At 42.2% G+C, this 17,172-nt stretch overlaps 1 protein-coding gene across 1 annotated transcript in view; it reads right to left on the bottom strand.

Annotated features, from left to right (window-relative positions):
* NPFFR2 (neuropeptide FF receptor 2) overlaps nt 1–2,398 on the bottom strand; it is a 35,833-nt gene extending 33,435 nt beyond the window's left edge. Inside the window, exon 1 of the mRNA XM_018565403.1 lies at nt 2,075–2,398. Coding sequence (XP_018420905.1) covers nt 2,075–2,396 — 322 coding nt within the window. The 5' untranslated portion in view covers nt 2,397–2,398. The remainder of the gene's footprint in view (nt 1–2,074) is intronic.
* Nucleotides 2,399–17,172: the final 14,774 nt, after the last annotated feature.

Genomic DNA, 17,172 nt, shown 5'->3' on the forward strand with positions numbered 1-17,172 from the left:
TATATATATATATTTTGGGTTTTTTGTCACCAGTAAAAATATTGATCATGTGCCTGAAAAGGAAAACAAAGACAATAAAAGCCTAAGAGAGGCTCAAACCCTTCCCCATTTTATCTTAAATGAAATAGGTTTTGGGTGAAATGGGTATTTTATTGGAATACCATTGCCATCTCTGGTCTGAATCTTGATATCATACAGGCAGTCTCCGGGTTACATACATCCGACTTACATACGACTCCTATGTACACTACTTATTAGTGTACAACAGGGGTAGTTGTAAGGCTACCGCGCTCGTGCTAATGAGGAGTGCCTGTCTTTTTGGGTCTGGGTCTTAGTACTGTACGTACATTATAGGAAGTTGGCTCTTGTTAGAGGTGCAGACGAGGGGTGCCCACCTCTTCTTCCGGGTCATTGCAAGGTTTTTACTGCTGTCTGTATCCTCACTAGAAAGATTTAATCTCACTTCCTGCACTTGAGACAATAGGAAGTGAACAGAAATCTACAACTAGGAAGGGAAATTCACTCCTGTAAGAGTGATCATGGGAAAAAGGTGTCTCCACTGAAGCTTTATCACCAATCCTTGTTTCCACGACAACCCAAAATTTTCAAAATAAAATTGTCACAGGGGCAGAAAGTGAGGTGGAATCTTCTGAACGGGCGCACACAGCAAGACAAACTTTACAGGGGGTAAACCCTTCCCTCTGCTATCCAAAACAAAACAAAAAAAATTGGCTATCCAAAAAAATGTACCTGTTCCAACTTACATACATATTCAACTTAAAAACAAGCATGTTCCTATCTTGTTTGTAACCTGGGGACTGCCTGTACTGTTTGCATTTGATTAACATTCTTAATTTATTTCATTTTATTTTTGTCTAATCCAAGGTGTTATATATATATATATATATATTGTAACAAGGACACTCCACTGTACACAGGTACAGGAAGTGAGAGGAAGTCTTCTTAATGGGGTTACAGGCAGAAATAAAAAAAACTGAAAGAAAAATAAATATATATATTTTTTGGCTGGAGTAAGGTTTAAGCTCATTAGTTGATTCACTAACTAAATAAGACTACTATCAAAATTTGTGATGTCACTAAGTAAAGGCTATTAATATATGTACATATCATATAAATTAACACTTGTTACAGGCCATTTCCTAACAGGTCTATGTACAGGGTCTATCTACAGCAGGGGCGCCCACAATTCTTTGTCTGGAGATCTACTTTTCAAATGGCGAGCTCAATGAGATCTACCAACGAAAAATACCTGCATTCACGGGCGTGGCGGTGCATTGAAGTCAATGGCACCGCAGCCATGCCCCCAGTTCAATCGCCGCACCAGGAATGAAGGCACATTAGTGCCTGCGTTCCAGTCCAGTGCGATCTGCAAAAATGCTGCATTTTTGCAGATCAGGCTGGACAGCAACGCAGGCATTAATGTGCCTGCGTTCTGAGGGCGGGGGGCGTGGCTGTGGCGACATTTTCTTCAATGCACCGCCACGCCCTCTCCCGCCCCTGAACGCAGGGAGTCGGCCGGCTTGCGTTCCAATGCGTTCTAGAGGCCGAACACTCTGGAACTAAAACTTTGTGGTGTGAACCGACCCTCTCTTCTCTCTCTCCTCGCGCTCTCTCTTCTCTCTCCCCGCGCTCCCTCCCCTATTTCTATCTGCTATCTCTTCTCTCTGTTGTCTCTGTTCTCTCTTCTCTCACTTTCTCTGCTATCTTTCTTCTCTCTCTCTCTCTGCTGTCTCTCTCACTTTCTCTGCTGTCTCTCTGTCTGTCTTTTCTTACTTCCCAAGTCTCCTCGCATCTCTCCTTCCCGTCTGCGGCGTCTGACACATTTAGCCGCACGAGCACCGCAGGAGCACAGGACACAGGTCAGTGAGCCGATCGCGATCTACCAGTGTTCGCTTTGCGATCTACTGGTAGATCGGGATCTACCTAATGGGCACCCCTGATCTACAGTATATGATGGTCTGATGGTGGCCATACAATATATCTATTTCTGATTTTCAATACACAAAAATGCCATTATCATCTTTTGTTATGTCATAATGGGTAAGTGTAATACCTGCAATGATGTTATCCAGTAATGTTGTGGGCATGCAGAAAATCCCAACTAGTAAATCACTGACAGCCAGATTTAAGATAAAAAGATTAGTGACTGTTCGCATGTGTTTGCTGCTGAGAACAATAAAACAAACCACTCCATTGCCGAGCATACACAGGATAAAGATTAATAGGTATGAAATTATGAAAACTGCTGCAACTGATGGCCGATGGAGGTAGAAGTCCACATATGTTATGTTTGGGTCTATATTGGGCTGTGTCCTGTTCATGGTTTTCCTAGGAGTCCATATCGTAGACACATTTAAGTCCATTTTTTCATTCATGATGTACCTAAAAAGACAAAATAAAAAAATATATGAACATATGAACTGCTAACAATTGTATTGCTCGAAGGCAATAAAGTAAACATTAAAGTCTGCATTAATATATTCCTTATGGAGACACACACAGCTTACTAACACACAAAGGTGGCTTCATAGGACCCTGAAAAGGATGAAGCCACCCTAAAACATGATATCTGGGCCAGTGTCAGGGGACCAGCTGGTTATGCTGATTATGATCAAGGAGATGCATCCATTGTAATTGATTTAATTAATATTTGAAATAGTTTTGACTTTAATATGACCTTAACCTCCCTGACGGTATTCCCGAGTGTAGCTCAGGGTTACTTTTCCATACCATAAGCGGTAGCCCCGAGCTACACTCGGCAAAGCCGCATAGTATTTACTTACCTTGTCCCTCGAGCCACGCTGTGTTCTGCGGCCGATGCCGTCTTCCATCTTCCGGGTTCCGTCCCTTGCGAGCGTACGCGTCGCAAGGGGGCTGAACCGGCGGGATATTATAAAAAAAACGAAAAAAACAACAAAGACGAAAAAATTCGAAAAATAAATAAACCGAAAAATGACATGAAAAAAATTAAAAATCATACCGCCAGGGAGGTTAACATGATAAAAAATGAACCTAGACCATTGTTAAGAAATGTTTTTACAATCTTATATCTATAATATATGTACATGATTGTTGGATGAAATCTATTGGAAGAAGCAATTGATTAGGCAGGTAAAGAAACTTGTCCTGATCACTAATTTTCTGTCCTCTGATATGCAGGCCAGTACCAACTGTCATTGCTGATCTTCTTTTATCTTTTTCCACATCCACTGACTAAACATGAACTTTCAGCTAAACCAAACATTTCTATTTAGGAGCTCATTGAACAATGCATGCATGTTTAACTGCCATCTGAAATCTATAGGCACTTTTATATACAAATCAGCTCTCCAGAGTCAAGACAGTCCGGATGATTAATCACAGAACATGTATAATAACCAAGAATTAGCTAAGAAATACAAATAACTTAAACATGTAATCGGTGGTGACATTAAAGATTACTGACACCTTTCAATATACAAATTAATAACTTTATAACTATAGAACTAGGACAGGGACAGCCTGGACAAAGGCCCAGTGCATTAATAATAGAAATTAATTAGATACCAAAATGCCATTAAGCTAAAAAAAAAGTAATCAGTGCTGATATCACAGATCACTGACACCCTTCAATACCTTTATCACTGCAGCACTATGGTGTCAGAACAGTCTGGACAAAAGGCAATACAGCATTTATTTAATAAAAATACCATTAGGCTTTACGATTTAATCAATGGTGATATCAGAGATTGCAGACAAAAGAAAATGTATTTTCTTAATCAAGGACAGATAAATATTCTGTAGAATAAACCAAGGCTAGTTTGGAGTAAGCCCCTGAAGAAACATAAATGTAAATGATTACTTATTGTTAAGAGGGATAAGATGGAAACTCTAACTGAGTGATATATACAGTAGTTTACACATGTTTTTCATAAATAATGTGTTTTTATAACAATAAAATAGTTTTTTTTTTTTTTTTTATCCTTGTTGCATCTCAGTTTTGCTTATCTCTAGCAGCATCTTTTTTTAGCCACTTGGTTACATTCACACAATCAAGCAATGACAGGTTTGCTAATGGACTGTAATGTGTGTTGAATTAGCCACTTTTAGTCTCCATCTGACACCTCTGTAACAACACAGGAGCACAAAAGGAAGCCAGAGAAAGAACAAAGTCACAATATAACAGGAAGTGCTTGAACCTGAACTCCAAGTATAAACTATGCTGCGTACTTTCATTGGTCCAGGTTGGCCCGATATCATTATGCATATGATATACCTGGTCAGCCACTGGGAATCCTGTAAATCGTGTAAAGCACTGTAGTAGCCAGAGCTACCCCTGTGTTTTTTTGGAGCAGAGGGGAAGCCATTAGCAAACTGTGGTACCAGGAAGATTGCTGCAAGACCAACAAGTATGACATATGCATGTTTACATTGGATCAAGCTGGACCAATGTAAGGATGCAGCTGAATTAAGGACCTACATAGCACAATCACTAAGGTCATATTTTAAGGTCCCATTTACATTTGTGCACTATGTTAATGCATATGCATTAACACATGTGCCACAATGTTTAATTGAGGCAGCTCATTGAAACAATGGGCTTCGACACACCAAATGTCAGACATGTCATAAAATTTGTGCTGCAACGCAACACACTATGGTGCAGTGCCATGCAGTGCAGCGCACTGCACTGCTACACATGTGCATTGCCTTAGCCCATTGGGGTGCTATTCAAAATGAAATGCATTAAATGTGCTTTGCCATGTGTTGCAGTAATGTGCACGTTAACGCATGAGTTCCCGCAACTGATAGATGTAAATTGGTCCTAAAAACCTAAAACTTTAGATTTAAACATGTGAAAAATGAAATTTTAAACTATATTAATGTGTCACAGGAATATGAGATTGCAGTAATTGAGTTTACATATACTTTAAACAGGACATGAGTCTTCAGCGAAGAGAATCCTGGAGCAGGAGAGGTGAGCATGCAAACAAGAAAATGTGGGAAATTAATAAAGGGATATAATAACCAATGTTATACGTAAAGCTCTATATGGTGTTGCACCAGCTGCGCCAAGTCACGTCAAAAGAGTTATTCAACTATTTCTATAAGTGTCTGATCACTTGCACTAAAGTAATGAAGCACTTGGGTTCAATAATCTAATTAAAAACCCCCTGTAAAATGTACATCATTACCAGAGGGGTGTAAATATTGTAGTAAGGAGAGATGACTGCAATTATCAGCACTGGGACAGGAGAGGAAAGAGGAGGATATATATGGAGGATGCCACAGAGGTGCAGAAAGAAGAGGAAAGGGGGGGGGGGATGTATACTGTATGGATGGCCAGTGAGGTGTGAAGAGAAGAGGTAGATTTTTATGAAAAATCTTGCATAATCCCTGCAGAACATTTCCTCAGATTTGTGCTAAAGGTTTGGTTCATGCCAGAGTAAGTGTATGAGAACCACCATAAACAAATTAACTAATTGACACGCACCACTTAAGCGCATACACTAATATTTTTTTTTGTTCAGCCTCATAGGATGAACAAAACAAATATTAGTGATTCCTCCACAAATGCTAAAAGCATGGATAAACAAATCTCCCACGGTGTATATTGTATTCTAATTGGTTGCAAGCACCGTCCGGCTGATGATTTTCCATCATGTCCCTTTGGCAAAAGTCAATCTAATGATCGACTTCTGTCAAGGGGAGATGGTCACCCACAGATTCGCTACATGTGTACCCAGCTTTAGTCTCAGGAACCACTAATTAAGCAGGCATATATAAATTGGTGCATTTTTTTGGCATGCACCCAGCTTTTTTATTCCCCCTCTTATGATTAGGAGGGTAGTGTCAGGACTACAGGGTAGGTTAGTGTGAGGGGGCATTTATGTAGAGCTCTATACTGAAAACTACAAGCACTGAGCTGCTAGTGGTGAAAGCAAATGTATTGTTAATTTCATGTTTATTGCATTTATGTATTGTTTGTGTAGCAGCACAACTGATCACAGTCTGCAGGCTTTGCCTATAGATAGAAATGAATTTGTCCCTCAACGGTTAGAGAGCTTGTTTTTTCAAACATATAATGTACAATCGTATTGAATGTACACTACCTGCTTGAACTCTGCGTGGGTTCTATTTCAGATGCCTTGTTTGAACTGAGGTTAGAAGGCTCACAATTGTCCATTGAGCAATAAAAGGAGTTTGTTTCTTAAGATAAGAGTCAGAGCCAATTAAGTTATTCATCTAGGCTTTCTATGCCTGATTCTTTTACATGTTTTCATGTTTTCATATCGTGCACTTTGCAGTAGTTCTATTCTGTCATGTCCATGAGCCCTGAACTTGAACGTAAATAAAATAAATCTGGATATTTCTACTAAGTACAGAAAGTTTGAGTGCACATAAATGATTATATTTCAGTACTTTTGAACAATATTTTTAAAGTGACACTAAACTCAAAAGTTAAAAGAGAACTATAGGGTAACCTTTTTATCCCATAGTTCTCTTTAGGGTCAAGGGAGGACATACACTAACCTCCTCCCGTGACCCACAGCTCAATATATAGCGAACTATTGTGAGCTATATACTGAGAGCGCCGCAGCCAATACTGTTGAGAGCCACCCAGCTGGCTGATTGACAGCTGGCTATCAATAGAGGCAGAGCTAGCTGTGCACGCCCCCTTCCCATCTGTTCCTCCAGTCAGTGCTGGAGGATTGGAGAGGGGAGGGGAATCCCTGCGGGGAGCGGTGACTGATAGTCACCGCTCTCTGCAGGGAGGTGAGTGGAAAGTAAGCGATTGATGGTATGTGTTCGCTTACTTCCCGATCTATAGAGCCGACATGTGACAGTTTCAATGTCAAATGTCGGCTCTAACTATGAGGATGAGTGGGAATCATTCACCTCATGGTTCCTCTTTAAACTTTACAAATGTACTAAATTAACTATTAACAAAAATGTATTTTATTTGTGTATCACTCAGCTGTAGATCCTTAAATGATCTCTGAATTCATGCTGACACTGTCCTTCCTTTTGGAGGGTGGATACTTTTGGTCCCCATGATTCCTATGTGTGTTGTCAAGTAGCCAATGCTTGAAGCTCACTCCAGTGATAGACTATAACTTTAGTAAAATTATTATAGTTAACATGAGATTGTAGTCCTTCACAGGAGTGAGTTTGAAGTAGTGGCTACTTTACAACACACACAGGGACCATGGGGAACAAAAGTAGCCACCCTCCAGAAGGAAGGACAGTATGCACATTAATTCAGAGATGATTTGGGGATCTACAGTCGAGTGATACACAAATAAGATACATTTTTGTTAATAGCTAAGGTTAATAGTTAAGGTACTTGAATGCATTTGTAAGATTTAACTCCTGAGTTTAGTGTCTCACTTAAAACAAAGATGACGATCAGTAGCAGCTGCTAACATACAGCTTCTTGTAACCTGGCAGTTTATACATGTACACAGTTTGCTATACACTTGCAAGTCTCATCAGAGTGGAAAAGGCTTAAAAAACAAACTTTAAGTGAAACTTAACTCAGGAGTTAAATATTAAAAATACATTCAAGTACCTTAACTATTAACAAAAAGGTAGCGTATTTGTGTATCACTGCATAAGCATCACAAACTCAAACATATTATAACTCATAGTAACAGTGGGATCCCACAGGCCTGCCTGAGCTGCTGGCCTGCCTTGTGGCCAATATGCTGTCAGAGACAGCACAGCAGGCAGTTTTGTGACACGGAATCAAATCTGCCTGTCCACTGACACAGTTAACTGGCTCACCTTAAAATAAAACAGTCTTAGTTCAGCAATGAGTTCCAAACCCATGTAGCTGATACTAATGAAAACATTTATCCCCAAAAACATTATTATACCTTACAGCTTCACCATCTCCTGCCACCACTGCTGGCCTACCACCATTACCACCTACTGCCAGCATGACTGCAAATTGGGTCATTTTGCTCTGCAGTGTCATTTCTGCCTTGCACTTTAAAGTTTGTGCTGTATTCTGGTGAACAGATACTGCCAACGTGCCACATATAATGTTTCAGCAACTGGTTTTCAGCTACAAATTGGGTCATTTAATTTGCAGAGTCAATCCTGAATTGCGTTTAAAGTTACTGCATTCTGGCGATCGGCCACTATGCCACACATAATCAGGGTTATTCACAAAAAGGTAAAGGTCATACAGTGCAGTATGGTGGGAACAAAAACAATTCAGTCCAGCGAATCCCACATAAATGTGCAGCGACTGCAAATCTCAAACAGGCAGGTTTTGCAATGAACCCAGGTAGTAATAAGTATGGATCTCATCCCCACAAATTATAATTTTGAAGACATTTTGACAAATTCTAGATACAGGTTAACTGTGTAAGAATTTAGGTAGATACTTTTAGTTGCATACAGCTTGCATTTTGAGATCAGGTTGAGACACTTATCTGAGCTCCTTCACATATGCTTCTAATTTGCATTTGACCTCTTATGACCTGCATGTGACCTTGAGCCAAGCCACGCAATGCTTCCTTCGTATTCTTATTGACTTGTATAATGAGGGAAGCAGTTCTGACACAAACAAAAGCCCATGAACACAGGCCTTAAAATATATTGCTTTCTTTTCCAAGCTCAAAAATATTGTATAAAATAACTGCAATGTGTTCAGTTATTTGATCACATTTAAAATTGCAATAACTAATATTTGTTGAAGCCTCCTTGAATGACAGAATGTTATCTGTCAAAGTGTTCTGGCCAGACGTAGAACATGCAGTATAAAGTAGTGATTTTGCCAATTACCAACCATTTACTGCAGATAAATCTTCCTGATTAATGTTTTATTTTACAGTGAATAATACACAACACCAGTAAATGCTTGGTTAATGTCACAATAATTGTTTTATAAAAATGTTGAAAACCCAAAAACAAAAATGTAATATATTGCAGTTTACCAGTCCTTATGTGATTGCTACATTCATCTTCTTTTTCCTCCTTTATTTTCAACTGATGATTCTGCCAGTAACACACTTCCTGTCATAGGTAATACTACTAACTCACTCTACTGTATCTTTAGGGCAGCAAAGTTGTCACCCTAGGACAGGAAGTGTGTTAGGACTACAGAATGCTTCCCCCTCTCCACATCTCCATAACGTAGTGCAACAAGTATTAATGAAAAGATAACACAAAAAACATGGTAATTTAACAGACCAAAATGGAGCAAGAAAGAAAAAGCACTTTTATAAGTCATAGACAGGAGCTTAAAAATTTGGCATTCCACTCTACTAAATGACGTCATTTTGCGTGAATTGGTTTTAATGATTATACAGTATATGTGAACGTTTCATATTAAGGGATTACCGTACATGCAGAACAGGAAATATTTAGATCACAGGTTTTATAGCTGAGATGGGGAGGGGAGTGTCTATTCCAGCACACAGTTGAAGGCTGAATTCCTGTCCAGCAATTCTATAGAAGAAATATACCAACTGTCAATTTCTTCTATCATTTCACCCACACTGGAAGCTTATGTAAAGCAGTGCAGAGCAATAAATACAAATATATCAATATATGTACAAGTGTGGGTATTTTTGCATGCATAGTTGTAAACATTATTATTAGCTCTCATATAACACATTTCCTGGAATTCAAAATGAGCATCTAAAACATTTTGTTTTACTTTTTTTTTATTCTGTGGTGCATCCACCAACCAAATGTTGGTGCTTGCCCCAGCTTCAAGTACCTGTTTGAGTTTCAGGAGGTAGCAGGGCCATGATCAAACTTTATCTATAGACAAGACTTTTCTTTAGTTGTGGATAGAGTGGCCTGTTCATGTTTTATCACTGTCTGTTTTTATCACTTTCTAAGAGACAGTTGTCACCATAATGGGGTTACCTGTTTCAGTGACACTTATCTTAAAAAGGATTTCCCTCACTTTGGAGAGATTTCCCTTTATTTTCTTTTTCTAAAACAGGAAGTGATGTAAACCTCTTCAATGAGACACAGATAGCAATAACAAAAAAAATTGAATTCTAATTCTAGTTCTAATTCCCTACTCCTTCCAAACTTAAAAAAATAAGTTTGACAGTTTGTACATTTACATTGAATTTTTTACTGGAAAAGCCAAGATGTGTATAATTATTTATTAGAGGTATTTCTATAGTGCCAACAATATACGAAGGGCTTTACATATGCATATTCACATCAGTATCTGCCCTCAAGGAGCTTACAATCTAAGGTCCCTACCACACATGCACACATACAGTTGTTTAGACAAGAACCAACTAGCCTACCAGCATGTCTTCGGAGTGTGTGGTTGAACTCGATGGACTTGTGTCTTTTTTTGATCTAACTATGTAACTATGTGTGGTGTAGTGCACTACACCACTGTGCTGCCCACTGTATATAACTTCAGCTGTCTACTGTATATCTCCAAACCTGCTAATCATTTTTAGTAGAGGTTTTCACTGATGGTAACCTTTTTTCATCATTTTGTTTATAATCAGATATAAGATTCTGACATTCTATTCAACTTTTATTTTCTGCTGAATGGCACTTTAACATAAAACTAATCAAAAAACTATTTGATATTGATCTTATCTACTGTTTTCTCTAGATGTCTGGTTCTATGCTACATTAGTACTTTACCTCTGTTATCTCTGATCTGGGTCAACACTTGTGTCTCCATGGTTCAATTTACTGAACCTGTTAGCCATGGTCCTGGCTGATCAATGTAAGCAGGTTAACAGCTCAGCTGTGGTCGTGCTTCCATGCAGCTCCAAGAAAACATTCACACCTATATATATGCAGTGATCCAACATGGCTCACACCACTTATTTCTCTTCTCCTACCTCCCATAAACGAAACTACTGAAAATACAGCGTGCCATAAATTTATAATACTGTCTCTCAAGTGTTCCACTTCATATATATTAAAGAAATCCTTGTACTCACTGCTCTATGCCTCTAAAACATCTATATGAGGCAATGTTTTCAAGTGTGATACATTGGGGATGGTATGTTTTGAAAGTTACCTAGACAAAAAAACTGGGTTATCAGACGGAAACATAACACTTTCAGTACTTAAAGCAAAAGGCTGTTATAAAAAAACAAAACATTTTTTTCCTTGACAGCACACAAATGGGAGAGCTCCACCTCCCCACCAGTCTGATAGGCTCTTAACTCTTATAAAATTGACACCCCCAGCAGCATCCAGCGTTCCTTTTTTTTCCTCCTCTACCATCTGTAGGAGTAGGATTGGTTGCCTTACCTGGCTGGGGTAAAACCCTGGCTGTCCGCCCTGGCCACATCGCTGGATAACTCTCTGGGCGCAGTCCCCCTGGTCGTCCTAAATGGAGGTAATGGGGGAGCCTTGCTGCTGGTTATGGAGGCTGTCTTTTTGGCATTTACAGATACTCGGGAGAAGGTCCGTGCGCTGCGGCGGTGGAACGCAGATGCGCTCCATCTCTCTCTCTCCTTCCGGCTCAGACTCCTCCCCCTGGTGTCATTCGGCGGAGTGCTGGAACGCAGTGCGTTCCGGGAAGTTCCCCGACTGACGTGACGTAGGCGGGGCGTTTTTAAAAGCCACTCGTGGAGGACACACATCTGGTGCTCCTGCTGCCGCTCGGCTTCGAGCTATACCTGACTCAGGTACTGTGTGGATAGACATGTGTAGTTCTCCACAGACAAGGTCTGCAAAAGTGTCAGTATATATGACTGCCTTGCTTGTCTATACCCCTCTGTCCTCCCTCAATACAGCATAATGCCTGCTGATAAGCCAACCCCTCCAAAGACCAGCATCGACTAAGAAGGTAGGCGACCTCCTACTATGTGCGTTGTTTTCTGTTTTTTTTATACTGATGTCATCTTTGTCGCGTTCAGTCCATCCAGGTCAGGAATGGATAGCGCGAGACTCCCCCGCAGAAATTCTTCCTCCTCTTCAAGACGCAGATCACCCTCTAGAGAAAGTTATGTGTCCGGAAGTGCAAATCAAGCACGGTCCCGCTCTCGGGATTGTGGACAAGCCTCCGGAAGTCATGACGACTCCAAGTGTCGCCCCCCACGGCCGGGACAGTGCTGGGCATGCCAGAATGAGGCCCTTCCGGGCATGACGGCCTGTGAGTCCTGTTTTGCTAAAGCCACCAGAATTAAGGATAACGATATCCTACAGGTAATCTCCTTAATGAAGCAGGTGTTTCAAGAATCCCCGCAGTGCGGCATGCTCTTCTATGGGAAGAGGAGGCTGTGGAACCAGACCACAAGCGTAAGTTTTTCAAACACATCAAGAAGGAACCATGTAGTTTTCCGTTCTTCGAGGAGATCAAGGATCTCATCTCAGAGGAATGGGAGCATGAGGATTGCAAGTAGGGGCTGCGTAATCGTTTTGCAAAATTGTACCCTTTCAAGAAGGAGGAGGTCAAATACTTAGATGAATCTCCGGTTGTGGATGCCGCCTTAATGAGGCTGGCGAGGCATGTAACGCTACCCCTTGATGATGCGGTAACCTTCCGGGATGTCCTGGATAGACGCATCGACCTGGACTTGAAAAAGGTGTACCTCACGGCGGGGGGTGGCTGTAAACCAGCCATGGCATTAGCAGCAACATCAAAGGCCCTTGAGGTTTGGGTGACGGAAGCTGAGACAGCGGTTTCCAGCGATCTCGGTAACTGGTAGGCGAGCCCTTTGGCTTCGACCATGGGTGGCGGATCCAACCTCCAAGCAGGGATTGTGCAAGATCCCATTCGAGGGTCAATCCCTCTTTGGGAACAAGTTGGAGACGGCCATCTCTAAATCCATGGGTGGAAAGTCCAGCTTTATTCCACAAGACCGGCGTCTCCTTCGCCAGAATGAATGCGCGCTTCAAGGGCCCTATCGCCACAATTTAATAGGGACACAAGGTCCTACAAGCCCGGTAAGGAATATCGTAGGCCATGGAAAACCTCAGCGCCTAGAGCTAAGAGGACCCCAGCGACCTCGGCGCCAGATGGCCTGAAGTTATTTTGAAGTTTTGCCCGCTCCAATCTGCCTTGTGGGAGCCAGGCTTGCCCGGTTCTGGCAGGTTTGGGTGGACAAGGTGAAGGACCATTGGGTGGTGTCCACCATCTCCAACGGACATACGTGGAGGTTCCACAGAATGCCGGGTACGAGGATTATAGCCACCAGGCTTCCTGTTGGGGTACAACAAAGGGCCGTATTGGAGGCCTAAGTTCAAACCCTGTACAACAAGGAACAGTCATAGAAGTGCCTGCCCAGGAATGGTTTTCGGGAGTTTATTCTCCGTTGTTCCTAGTTCAGAAGAAGAATGGAGAATGGAGGCCCGTTATCGACCCCAGGTGGCTCAACAAGCACGTTTTGAGGGAACCCTTCAAGATTGGGTCTCTTCCTACAATCTTGAAAATGATAGAGCCGGGCTACTGGCTTCTTTCCATAGACTTAAAAGACGCATACTTTCATGTGCCTGTGCACCCACAGTTCCAGTGTTTCCTTCGGTTCTCTGTGGGCCTACTGCACCTGCAGTTCGTTTGTTTGCTCTTTGGCCTCACTACATCGCCAAGAGTTTTCACGAAGGTGCTACTGGCCCTGGTCGCTTATCTGCGAGAGCAAGGGGTGAGAATCCTCCACTATCTGGACGACATCCTGGTGCTCAGCCAGGATCGGGAAAAGTTGCTGATCCATCGGGAGCTGGTTCTCGCCACCCAACACCTTTGGATGGCTGATCAACGAAGAAAAGAGCCATCTTGTCCCCACACAAGATCTTGTGTACTTAGGGGGCCAGGGTGGATATGGTAAAGGCCTCCGTTGCTCTACAGCCAGAGAAGGTGCCGATCAATCGGCAGAGAATTTCCAAGGCCCTGGGTGCTACAACCCTTTCAGCAAGGCAATGTTTGCAGGTGGTCGGCACTATGATCGCAACTACCCCCATGGTGAAGTGGGCCCTATGGAGGGCCAGGGGGTTTCAGAAGGGCTTCCTGCAGCGATGGCGCACAGAGCTTCTAGATCAGAAGATTTTGGTGAGCCCTTCCATGAAATGGAGTCTGTTATGGTGTCTTCAAGACGGCAACCTCCTTTGCAGCCATTCTCTTCTCCCGACGCAGTGGGTCGTGGTCACGACGGATGCCAGCAATTCCGGATGGGGGTGCAGTCTGCCTGAATCAGACTTCACAAGGGAAATGGAGCTTCCCAGCTGCAGGCACAGTATCAAATGTCCTGGAACTGAGTGCGGCCTTTCAGGCTCTTCGTGCATTCAGACCCTGGATTGAGGGTCGCTCAGTTCTCCTACGCATGGACAACACTACAGCAGTAGAATACGTCAGGTACCAGGGTGGCACGCACAGTCTCACACTAATGCGGGAAGTCGCGCCAATCATGTCATGGGCCCAGGAACATCTCAATCTACTTTCAGCAGTGTACGTGCCAGGGAAGGACAATGTCCAGGCGGACTTCCTATCCAGATGGGATCTGGACAACAACGAATGGTCCCTGTCTCCCCAGGTATTCCAGACTCTGAAGGAGTGGGCTTTCTTGCCACAGGTAGACCTGTGGTGGTGACATTCTTCTCCCGACTACCATGCCCACAGACGGCAGCGACGGACACACTTGCCGCGCAGTGGATGTTTCGGATGGCGTATGCCTTTCCACCAGTACCTCTGATTCTGCCCTTCCTGAGAATACTCCAGAGAGAGAGGGTCCTGATTCTGGCAGTTATTCCGAATTGGTACTCGCTTCTCAAGGAGCTGACAGTGGGCAGTCCATTTCCCCTGCCACTGTCCGAGGATCTGCTGACGCAGGGTCCATTCTTCCATCCAGCACCCAAACGCCTCTGTCCGACGGCCTGGATGTTGAGAGGCAGCGGTTAGAGGACCAGGGATGTTCAGTCACGGTGGTGTCCACACTGCTCAAGGCCAGGAAGGCGAGCACTAACAAATCATACAATAGAGTATGGACGAAGTTTCTTGAATTTGCATCACAACAGGATTTCTCCCCGGAAGCTCCTCGGGTCACGCATATCCTTGATTTTGACAGAGGGGTCTCGACATGCAGTTGAGAATACCCTCAAGGGACATGTGTCGGCTCTGTCTGCCTTCACGGGAGCGCAGTGGGCCATAGAGCCATTGATTGTTAAATTATTAGTTATTTCCCATTTGTGTGCTGACATGGAGCGGTCAGGGAAAATTGTATTTCATACTTACCGCAATTTTCCTTTCCTGACCGATCCATGGCAGCACAGGGTTCCCACCCAGCCGAAGTAATAGTAACACAATGCTGGATGCTGCTGGGGGTGTCAATTTTATAGGAGTTAAGAGCCTATCAGACTGGCGTGGAGCTCTCCCATTTGTGTGCTGCCATGGAGCGGTCAGGAAAGGAAAATTGCGGTAAGTATGAAATACAATTTTCCTGTTTTCCTTTGTTACCAACCACATTCAAACTTCCTGGTCAGGATTAAATCTGACAGGCATTTTGTACATTAGGCTGTATTAAGGCTGTATTGGGCTGTATTATGTAGGTAGACTAATCCAGCATCACCAGTGAGTGTTGTCCAGTATCACCAGATTACAGACAAAGGTGATGGGCTGGTGCAGTAGTGTGATGTCTGCGAGGTAGCAAGGTATCGAGGTAGTGAGCAGAATAGAAAAAAAAATTAAACAAATGAAAAAAAAAATGTATACAAATTATTTAAGTAAATGTAAAAAATAGAACAATTAAAAAAAGTCAGGAAAATGATTTAAAACATTTTAAAGAACAGAAAATGAAAAAAACAGAGTGGGTTCCCTCACCCAAACTAGACCAGACCTTTTAAGTGTGGTAGGAAAGTTTTAAAAAAAACAGCCGGGCTCGCTCCGTGCGTGGAGAACGGTCTGCCGACCTTTATTTACGTCTGTCACTGTGGCTCAGCCGAGCCAAAGCATATGCGTTCAGCTTGGCTGAGCCACTTGGCTGCCTTCGGCTGCTGTACAGGCTATTGCCAATAGCCCGTACAGCAGTCCTTCGGTTCAACTCAACCTAAGGGCTCCGGCGGTCAAAATGAGCCGAAGGATCAGCCGAAGCTACGGCTGTATTCTTCGGCTCTTTTGTGAATAACCCTCATAGTGTTTCTCCGCTTGAAGTAGTTGGTTGAATTCCATGGTTCTCCAAAGCTTTACTTCAACGTCCTTGTAAAAATGAATACATTCACATGCAACTTCTGCATTGATTTGCAAAGGAGTTGGAGATTTCCCCACAATATAACATAGCACTTCAGTATACCTTCACCAGAATAAGGGGTTCCTTCTCCCACCAATCTAAGAGGGCACCTTTGCCACTGACCACCAATGTAAGGGGGCCCTTCTCCACTCACCACCATGAAGTGGGTACTTTTACTTTTCCAAAAATATGAGGGTATTTTCCACTAACCTCCATTGTAAGAGTGCATTTCTCCAATTACCACTTGTGCCAGGGCAAATCTCTCCAATCACCACCTATGTAAAAGGAAAGGGACACTACAATTTTCTCTGCTTTTTTTTGCCATTATTACTATTTGTTTAATTCCTTGATTACCAAAGTAATTTTGTTGTATAGAGCAGCTGGGCATTACAATTGATCAAACTTCAAAATATGCTGCCACATTCTTTATTCTCTTATCTAATACAGATCTAAAGCTAACTGATTGCATTGCATAGCTAGCATAGCTAGCAAAGCATAGCTTTTTTTAGCAGGCATTCCCTGGGACCTGAAATTTAATTTAATAGTAACTCCATCGCAAAGAAATTGAGAAGGGTAAGAAATAAAGATTATTTTATATATGTATATTTTTGTTAACACATTTTTCATGTTATGAAAGAAGGAATATCAACAACCACAACTGCACAAAGCTAACAATATTATTTTATTGAGATCAAAATAGAACAATTACGGCAGCAATTTTCATGCTCTAAAGTGGATCAAAGTTTCAGGGGAAATAAACGTATCTGAACCCATCACAAATGCGTCAAAACGTATCGCAATGCAACTGCGCAGACGCACACAGTTGTGATGCAGTTTCTGGTGTGAACTAACCCTAACATTAGGGTAAATCAAACAGCTGCAGCTATTAAACTGTGTACTACCAAGGTGCTAAAAAGACAAAACATTTATATTGGAAGTAAAAGTGGAACTAAATATTTATTGTGTATTGCGGTCATACTGTAGTATGTATGTATGTATG

The sequence above is a fragment of the Nanorana parkeri genome, unplaced genomic scaffold, assembly GCF_000935625.1.
Source record: "Nanorana parkeri isolate BGI_ZX_2015 unplaced genomic scaffold, ASM93562v1 scaffold843, whole genome shotgun sequence".
Taxonomy (NCBI): Eukaryota; Metazoa; Chordata; class Amphibia; order Anura; family Dicroglossidae; genus Nanorana; species Nanorana parkeri.